The sequence below is a fragment of the Hevea brasiliensis genome, chromosome 7 (assembly GCF_030052815.1).
Source record: "Hevea brasiliensis isolate MT/VB/25A 57/8 chromosome 7, ASM3005281v1, whole genome shotgun sequence".
Classification (NCBI taxonomy): domain Eukaryota; kingdom Viridiplantae; phylum Streptophyta; class Magnoliopsida; order Malpighiales; family Euphorbiaceae; genus Hevea; species Hevea brasiliensis.
In genome coordinates, this window is record NC_079499.1 from 7,625,622 (window position 1) to 7,635,636 (window position 10,015).

At 34.1% G+C, this 10,015-nt stretch overlaps 2 protein-coding genes across 2 annotated transcripts; one reads left to right on the forward strand and one right to left on the reverse strand.

The window, feature by feature from the left end:
- The first annotated feature begins 237 nt into the window (after nucleotides 1-237).
- LOC110668861 (protein FAR1-RELATED SEQUENCE 5) lies at nucleotides 238-4,021 on the forward strand. Its single transcript, XM_021830242.2, has 3 exons — nucleotides 238-737; nucleotides 1,567-1,991; nucleotides 3,579-4,021. Coding segments are annotated over exons 1-3 (612 nt in total). The 5' UTR covers nucleotides 238-736; the 3' UTR covers nucleotides 3,765-4,021.
- Nucleotides 4,022-4,585: 564 nt separating this feature from the next.
- On the reverse strand, nucleotides 4,586-8,423 carry LOC110668860 (protein FAR1-RELATED SEQUENCE 5). The gene is made up of 3 exons (XM_021830240.2): nucleotides 8,234-8,423; nucleotides 5,919-6,334; nucleotides 4,586-4,955 (listed from the first exon to the last, which is right to left on the reverse strand). Coding segments are annotated over exons 1-3 (621 nt in total). The 5' UTR covers nucleotides 8,235-8,423; the 3' UTR covers nucleotides 4,586-4,751.
- Between the last annotated feature and the right edge of the window lie 1,592 nt (nucleotides 8,424-10,015).

The following is a 10,015-nucleotide window of genomic DNA, read 5'->3' on the forward strand; positions in this document are numbered from 1 at the left end:
GACTAACACAGACATGTTAAGGACGCTGAGCGTCCAAAAATGCACAATTCACAAGTTTCTATCTACAATTCACAGTTAATTTTAAAGCTATTCCAGGTAAAATCGAGGCCTTTTTGCTTACACTAGGCGTCTATACTCTACAATCCCTGCAATGGGACAGTAGAAATAATTCTACAAATGCCAAAAAAATCATGGGACAATACCTGAGTTGGATTTTCCAGTAAGTTATTGCGATAATACAATTAATATGGCCGAGGAAATGAAAGAAAGGCCTCTAAATCTAGCTTTAATTATCTCATCTTCAGTCTCACTTTTTCTTTTCATTTTTTCTTAGCTCTAGTTTTCTAGGAATCCAAACGGAAAATTCTGTGGCAAAGAGCGCTAAAAGAAGAAAAGGGGTTAAAAAAATAAAAAGGTTCCTAAAAAATATAACGTGTTGAAGAGCGTACCAGAAGCAGTGAAAACCCTAGGATCGCGGAGGGTTGAAGCGTCAGAGCTGACATGATAGACCGGAGATGTACGCGATCACATCTTTTATTTGTTGGTTTTGGACCCACCGCTTGGAAAAATTTCCATGAGAGGAACGACAAGTCGTTCGTAGTTCTGATAGATTCAGAGTCCTGGTCCAAACTGTCCAGCCACTGGTAATGAAGAAACAAATACGGGAAAATTAAACTGAATCCCTTATGAATTCGAGGATCTGCCATTCTGTCAGCGAGTAATTTTGATAAAGTCCAGTAAGTTTCTCCAAATTCCATGAGCTTCGATCTTTCATTCATTTTTTCTTTATTTTTTTGTTTTAAATTCCATGAGCTGGGTTTGCTTTGCTTTGTGATTATAATCAGTTTAATTAAGAATCCGTTTAATCTGTTTGTACAGCTATCAATTGAAGTGGGAATAAAAAATTTTTTCATTTCTTGTTGAAGGATGCGAATTGGGAATAGGAAATTGTTATTCGTTTCCAGGCTCTTAAGATTGATTCTTAAGTGGGGAAATGTTTTTTTTTTTTTTTTTTTTTTTTTTAAATCTATCTGGTGTTCCGATTCTTTATTGAAATGGAAATATTTGTTTTTTGTTTTTTCCGATTGTTATTGATAAATAAATAGTTTAATACTCATGGGTTCTTAACTAATTTTATTTTTCTAAGATACCTAAATCCAGAAGTCTGTTTAAATCCCAGAAAAGAGTTCTTGGATGGTGTGGTAGTCTTTACTTTTTAGTAGCAATCACAGTATTGTTATGGCAGGTGTTAGAATTGAATTCAAATGTATTTCATATCTGATTTAACTGATTATGCTAGAACATAAAGGGGAAAAAAAATTAAGTTATTAATAGTTGCTTTGAGTTAGGTCTTGGACTTGTGGCTCATGGTGACAGTGTTGTGTCAAATTCAACAACATTTTCCAACTTGATTTTTGAGGAACTAGTTTTTTTTTTTAAATTGACAATGCACAGTATTAGACATTGGTTTCTCTCTCTCTCTCTCTCTCTCTCTCTCTAATTTCTTTTTCTTATAGAAAAGGTCTTGTGTATGTAAGATAATAAACGGGTTATGTTTTCTGATAGTGAGTTTGGATGCTGAAGTTGGAACAGTTGATAGTTCTGCCAAAAGAAATTTGGTTGCAAGTGAAGAAGGTCCAATTCTAGAACCATGTGTTGGCATGGAGTTTGAATCAGAAGAGGCTGCCAAGCAGTTTTACGATGAGTATGCAAGAAGGGCAGGATTCATAATGCGGATTGATCAATGCCGGCGTTCTGAGGTTGACAAGAGAATACTGTCCCGTCGACTTTCTTGTAATAGACAAGGTTTTTATGCTAAAGCTAGAGACAAGTTTGGACCAGTTAGGAAACCAAGAGCTAGCATGAGAGAAGGTTGCAAAGCAATGATGTTGGTGAAGATTAATAAATCAGGAAAATGGGTGGTCACAAGATTCGAAAAGGACCATACACATTCTTTAGTTGTTTCCGATCGTCCTTCTCGAAATTCTATGGTAAGTTTTTTATCTTATTCAATTTCAGGAAGTCAACTAGGCATATTCAAAGTCGCTTATGGTACACTGAAGTTTAGCAGAGTTGAAAGTTAATATTGTCACTCCTCTGTTTGAAGGCATAATGTGGAGAAAAATGACTAGTTGTAGTTCTGCATATAAGAAATCATGTAGGTCATGATTATGATGACTCATAACTAATTGTATGCACCATTAGTCAAGGTTTCTATAACTTCATAGATATTATACAAGAGATAGAACAGTAATAACCTCCATCCAGGGAAAATAGAAATATGGTGTCTTCCTTATGTTTTCCCATGGGAGCTTGATAGAGTGTCAAAATGCATGTGTTTTTAATATGTAAATGCCACTATAAGGTCTCACAGATGGTGTTTTATAAGCAAATTATTCGTAATTTTAGCAGCATGTCCCCTTTTTCCTGAGAAGATACGACAATAGATTTTAGGAAAAGAAAAAGAAAAGTATTTTTAAAATAAAATTGTTCTTTCTTGGCATTGCATGTTGGACACCTTAAGGATCATAGCAGAAAGCATACTTTTGTCCTGTCAAATGAGCTCTTGGATGCATTTGGTAATATTTCAAATTGGTTAAAAAAGGAAATTTAGTCAAGTATGATAAAAACCAGTGTTATTAAACCTAGCCTGCCGAGTTGATCTGGTGACCCAGCCACTAAACCGGGCTGGATTTTTAGTTGAACTAGATAAGGAATTGACCTGCCAAAAATCAAGCGACTCAACTGGTTTTTCATTAACATGGGTAACCCAGTGTGAATTGGCGAGTTGACTCGGTCATCTTATTCTAGAATAATTATTTTATTACATAATTTTCTTATAGAATTATTTTATATCAATTAAATTATCATAAATAAAATATATTAAGATTCTTTTTATTTTGTTTTTATGTTTATAATAAATAAAATTAACTGACTACTTCTTATAATATACTATATTAGTAATTTTAAATTTTAAACAATTTATGAAAATAAATATATTTTATTCAATTTTTTTAATATTATTTAATAATTTACTGGTAAATTTCAATAAAGTCTACTTTTATATAAAATTTTAAAAAACCATTAAGATATGTGTAAATTTAATTTAATGAATGTTGAAATTTTGATTTTAGAAAATTAATAATTAGTTAGTTAAATTTATTTATTTATATTATTAAATGTAATGTTTGATTAATTTTTTATGACTCACTGGTTGAACCAATAACCCATCAATCCAATTCCTCAGCCAGGTCAATGCCCTTAGCTTTTTCTGATAACTATGATAAAAACTACTGGGGTTATGAGTTGTGAGGATGCTTCTCCAGTTGAGTTTTGTGGGAATTGGCATGCTCGGGGCATACATATCCTGGAAAATTTTTCATTTTAAGGTTGTGAAACACTAATGGTATTCATTTCTCTCTATTTGTCTGTCTCTTTACTCGTACAGATGCACACACAAAAGCCCATGTGTGAGTCTTGAAGTTATTTTGGACGTTTAACGAGCGTATGCACTCCCTTGCAAATGTGCAATCTTTATCGTGTTTGAAATTAATGCAGCCATGAACTTACCTTTTCAGGACACCAAGGATAGGAGGATTCAGGAACTAACTACAGAGTTAAAGCGTCAAGATCGACTATGTGAACTATACAGGGGATTGCTAAATAGTTTTTTGGAAAATGTTGAGGAGCATACTGAACTATTATCAGCAAAAATCGAGGTTGCTGTTAATAATGTAAAAGAAATTGAGACTGAAGTTCAATAGTTTTATAAGATGTCAGTAGCCTAGGTCATTATAAAGGACTAGAGGTTATGTTTTCTTGTAACTGTATTGTGAGGATGACCAAAGTTCTACTTTTGGTTACTCAAAACCTTAAAAAGTGGTTCATGTAAAATTGGGTTTGGTTCACTTAGTTGGCATAGGGTCAAATCAACATACAGAGACTCTGGAGGTTGTCTTTTTCTTGTAAGTTGGAATTTGTATATGAGTTGTCTTGTATGAGATGAAGATTTTATACAAAATTGACGTCCCAACTGTACGACTTCCGTTTTTTTTTTTTTTCCCTCAAAGTATGACTTCTGTTTTAAGAAGAAAGGGCATGCCCAATCCAGTAGGATACAAGAGTTTGAGAGTTGTTTTTTCGGCTGGAAGATGCTCAAGCCATTATATGCATAGTGTATACCTGTAAGTGAAACAGATCAAGATCAACTTTTGTGGCACTCTAAAAATAAGGCCCGTAATTTGTTGAGATTGGTTATCAAATTGCAAGCAGCCGGTGATATTGCTACAAACCATGAACTTAGCCAAGTCAAGATCAATGTGGACGTAATGGATTGAGCAAAGTTGGTTTATCTGGGGCTGTAGGAGTTGTTAGAGATGCATCGGACAGATTCTTAGCTGAAATCAATTTTATTGCTAATTTACATGCTTCCAGAAGTACCATCAGCACTCCTTGCGGCGTACAAAGGTGAAATCAGGGTATTAGCCAATGCGTCAATTGTTCCACCTCTTTGTAGCTATGCTTTTCTGGGTTGGAGAGCTTATTGATGGTATGAATAAAATTTTCCTTCGCACCAATATATAAATTAGAGAGAGCCAAACGTGTGAAATTTCTATTGCATCTAATGAGTAGTAGTGTTACAGAGCACTGAATGCTAAACGACTCGAGTAAAAGAAATTGATTTTAGTACATACTGTGCATGACCAAATGTACACATGACCACACGTAAACGCTCATGTTAAATACCAGGGCTATCTACGGTGGGAAAGCTTTTGCACTTCAGATTCAACTTTCCTCACATTGTCAACGATAATTTTAATTTTGGACGACAATTCTTCAGTTTGCTCCTCGACATTATTCATAAAACTAAGCAACCTTTCTCTGTAAACTGCACATAATTGCTCCTGATGCTCCAACTCTTCAGTTAGTTCTTCAATTTTCTTATCTTTGTCACCCTACAAGTACCAAAAAAAAAAAAAAAAAATCCTCAGGCACAAGTCACTACTCACATCACCCTAAAATTATTGAACTGTTAATCAAATAGTTTGAGATTATTATTACTGCCTTGCAAAAGGCAGGCATCTGATAAGGATCCCTAGACTTCCTTACACGTTACAATAGGGTCAACAATTGGAAACATCAGTGCAAAGATCTTAAGTCAAACTGATTATCCTGATTAAACTCCCTGAAGTATATATAACATTTATTTTACTTGATGCAAAATTAAGTTGCATGGAATTAAAAAGAAGAAAAAGAGCATACACCTACTGGCATGCCTCAATGAAATGGTTATTGCAGAAACAAGGAATTACATTGACCCAGCCAATGCTATCCGTAGATGCTACTTGATTCATAAATGAATTCCCTTTAGGCACATATGTACTTTACCAATGTAGTTGTCAGACCTCCAAAAGCATCACACAATTCTTAATTCTACAAACAACACACTGATCAGGAAACTGCTTATGAATTATCAATGGACAATTTTTCAGCCAATTCATTCTCAGGAGCTAAACTCATATGTTGGAGTAAATAAACTCATGGCACGTTTTAATAGAGTGCGGAATGTGCCATTAATTCAAACATATGGATAGATAACATATTATATGAGCCTTTGATTTTAATTATTGGTTTGAGTATTTTTCAGGAAGGTAACACTAGTGGAACACTTATGACTGCCTGTGGAATTCTGTAATTACATAAAGAGTAGCTTTATTTATTTATTTATTTTATTGGTAGGAACTTTGCATTGAGTTATATCACACAAACTTGTCCTAAATATTTGAAATGCACTGGCATTGCAAATGATATAAAATAACCACATGATAGTCCATAAGGGTCAATATGCTTTGTCACAAAAGAAAAGGAAAAGGAAAAAATTAAAAAATAAAATAAAATGAAGGGGTGAAGATACTAACCGCTGTACTGAACCCGTTAGCAGTAACGACCAAAGGATGATTATGATCTTTTTCGAATCTTGTAACAATCCATTTCTCAGACTTTTCCATTTTCACCAGGATTGTCGCTTTGCAACCTTCTCGTGCACTAGATCGTGCCTTCTTATCTGGTCCAGTTGTGCTCCTATGAGTAGGTGAGAAACCTTGTTTATTACATCCAAGTCGACGAGCAAGTGTTCTCCCATCAATCCCAGAACGACGTCGTTGCATAATACGCACAACAAAACCTACCCTTCTGGCATACTCAATGTAGAATTTCCTGGCAGCATCTTCTGATTCAAATTCCATACCCACGTATGGTTCTACAATTCCTTCTACTGAAACAGTTTTTCCTTCAACAGAGCTATCAACTGCCTCGGCTTTCTTATCCAAATCCACTGCATGGAATCATTTTATATGACCAATTAAAATATTACATTTATATATATTTTACTTTTTAAAGTAAAACCCTTGCTACTAATATTACACGCCATTTACATTCAAAGTATATTCAAAGCTGGAAAACAAAGCTTTATCTCTAACATGAATGGCCAAGAGACATTATAGGTGAAAAATATGAACCTTCAGTTGAAAGTTTTTTTCACTTTTTTTTAAGGGTGGAAAAAGAAATAATTAACAAATAAACTGAAAGAAATCCTAAATCAGTTGAAACCCCCAACCAAAGTTTCTATACTCCATGAATTAATAAGGGATGGAATCGACATTAGATTCATCCTTTTGATCTCTTTATTGAAACAATACATTGTTTCCATCAAATTACAATGGTCAAACCTCCACTTCTTCCTGGAGGAGTAGGGTAGCCTAGTAATTCAAAACATCTTCAAGAGCTTGGTAGAACTAATGAGATGCTAGCCATTGGTATCTCTTAAAGTTTCATCTATGCTAAGGGCCAGTTTAGCTTTGTGGTTGACAAAAGCCGCGATAATAAAATGCGGCTGCAAAAATAAGCATATGCCTTCCAATTTTTGGCAAAAGTGCTATTTTAATGTGTCAGAGTTTGAGCACAGAAGGGAGACCGCGATGCAACTCCCTCTAAACAGTTGGCACACAAATTCTACTCTGAAAGCTAAAGCCTGGACCAAGACTCTGGTGAGAAAAATATTACATTTGATTGCCAACATTTAACACCAGCTTCTAAGATGCTTTTACTTCTTTGTTCTCAAAGAAATACCATATATTAAGAGAAAGTAAGACAAAAACCAAAAGAAAAGAAATTGGGATCAATGCAACAACTTTTTCAAAAATCGTGAGAAGTTGGACAAATGAAACAACGACAATGGGAAAATATTTGGATGAAATTTTGGAAGATATATCCAGCAGAACTAGTATTTGAAGTAAGTAAATTCCAAGTTTTAAGTAAGTGGTAACAAAAGATTAAATCGAAATACAAGAATTATATTACTTTGAAGTAAAGGCACCAGATATCTTCTCTCTCTCCTCCTCCACTGCCCCCCGGGGCACAAAACCTAACCCTCTCTCTCTCTCCCTCTCTCTCTCTCTATAAGATCTCCAAAGCTGAAATAGCATTTTATGTGGCAATAAAAAAAAAATGCATGCTTCATGAAATTAAATATCATCAAGACAGTATAAAGGAGGAAGACGTCCAGCAAGCTTAACATTAACCAAGAAGATAAATAAGAAAAAAAAATTGAAAAAAAAAAATAGAGGTTCTTCCAAAGAAAGTGTAAATGAACAGGCAAAACTTAACAGAACTAGCCGGTGGAAATTTTAGCAGGTACACATAAAATGGCAGCAAATTATTTGAATTCAATAGAACTTAACATTATGTACCCAACTTACAACTATATTTGAGGATATGAAAAATCATAAGTCCTCTAATTATCTCACCTATAAATTTCAAGTCACTATTTGCATGAACAGAACCTAACCCAAAAATTCAAAAATTTTGAATTTGTGCAAGAATGCAGTAATCTCAGAAATGAAAATCATAATAAATTAGCATAATTTGAAAAAGAAAAGAAAAGTAGTGAGCTAACTAATGCATGCATAATAAGCTCACTTAAGCGGATTAGTCCGACTCTTCTAGGTAAAGCAAAAAACTGAAAATTTTCAAGACCAGTTTTCTCAGAAAACAAACAGAGCAAAATAGAGAAATTCACATTAAAAAAAAATCCAAATATTAACATTTTCAAGCAATTATAAGCGCAGAAGGCAAGAAATCACACAAAATTTTTAAAGCGCAATAAAACGCAGAAGAAGAGCTGAATTATTTGGAAATGGAAATTGATCGGAGCTCGAAACTATAAACAACTTACTGAATCAAAAGGATGGCGGAGACATCCAAAATATGGGAGAAGGCGAAGCGATCTTCGCGTTGATGGGCGAGTGCGAAAAAAAAAATGTAGAAATGGGATGATTCTCCGCCGTCGGATTAAGTGACCCAATGAGCGATTGCAGATGAGTTAGTGGAATTGTTTTGCGTGTGACTTCCCGGACAGTAACTCTGGGTGTTCAGGGTTTCCTTTTAACTTGTTATTGCCTTTTTAAACGTGGAAGTTGCTGATAAAGGTGATTTTCGTTTTCTTTTGGACTGAAATATCCGCAACATGAGATAATAAATTTCATCTTAAAAATCACATAATTTTAACAATTTTAAAAAATAATTATTTTTTATTCAATAAAAATTTATAAACTAAAATAATAATAGTGGATTATAAAGTGAATAAGACTTAAAATAAAAAAAGTAAAAAGTTCTTTTTGACCCTTTAATTATTATTTAATAATTAAAAAAGTCCCTATTTTTTTTAAGTCCTAATAAGCCTCCCAACTGGTTATTTAGACCATAATGATTGATGATCATTTCATTTCAATAAACTACCGTCATAAGTACCATTTCTAGCATTCTCAGAAGAACTATGGTAAATAGTATTGTAGGCTGAAATAATCATTTAATAGTCTATTGAAAAGAGAAGTCCTTTACACCATAAAAATCTGAGATCAAATATACAATTCATCTAAAATGTATGCTAATAAGAAATAAGAACAAAGTACAAAGGCATTCATTTATTTGAATTGAGATAGTGCACATAAAATTAATGAATAATATGCAACTGCTACAATATAATAAAACCAAATAACGAATGTAAATTTTGGACAATTTAATCCAAGTAGTTTCATAAATAAAAAATAAAACATAAAAAAAAGACATTTGTACCTATACCTAACACCAACTCTATTTTTTGGCTGAGAAAACATAAAAAAAATTAATTTGAGAAAAGGAATTTTACAGTTACCTGTCTTCTTACTTCTTAAAATGGAAAGAAACCCTAGAATTATAGAATTTTTAGGGGGAAATTGTCACGACCCAACCTATGGGCCGGACCGGCACTAGGACCTGGGCCAGCCTAAAGCCTCCGAGGCCCGTAGTAAGCCTAACTATTCATTAATTTAACTCTAAGGCCCATTTGGGTCCAATTTCAAGAAATCAACCGGACAGAGTCCGGCCATAAAATGGGCCTACCAACGGGGAGTTTTTGACTCACCCGACCTGTAAACACAGTAAATACTCAATTGGGGAGCTCAGCTCACTCTCCACATACTCATCAGCATAAAAATAAATGGGAGCTCAGCTCCCTCATCCAATCCATCAAACATGCATAGAATATTAAGTTTACAGGTCCAAAATAATAATTTAGTTTACAAACCCAAATCAAATAAATATTTCTAACGCATGCGGAAATTCTAAGATTTAACAAGTTTGTACAAATATTAATAATCGATCTGCGAGGAAGAAAGCAGGTTAACCTCAAAAATATCCTCCTGTGGCCTGGAAAAATATTGAACAGGAGTGAGCGTTCGACTCAGAGAGTAAAATATCAATTTTAACCATAATCTTTATAACTATCTAGAACTAATGCAACCTGTGGAGTGAAATGCAACATCAACAACATTTTCACATCATAACAGCAAAAAGGTAATTTGGAGCACTCACGCACCCTGTAACATCAATCATAATATATGGGAGCTGATCCCTATCTGACTCTCTTAAATCCAACTCGTGCCACAAGAACTCAGCTCGGACTTCCACTTAATAATCA

What these genes read in the sequence shown, in the direction of transcription:
- LOC110668860 (XM_021830240.2), bottom strand. An exon ending in CTAACGGGTTCAGTACAGCG is followed by an intron (nt 4,956 to 5,918) that starts GTTAGTATCTTC and finishes TGGTACTTGTAG; the next exon opens with GGTGACAAAGATAAGAAAAT.
- LOC110668861 (XM_021830242.2), top strand. An exon ending in GTCCTTCTCGAAATTCTATG is followed by an intron (nt 1,992 to 3,578) that starts GTAAGTTTTTTA and finishes TTACCTTTTCAG; the next exon opens with GACACCAAGGATAGGAGGAT.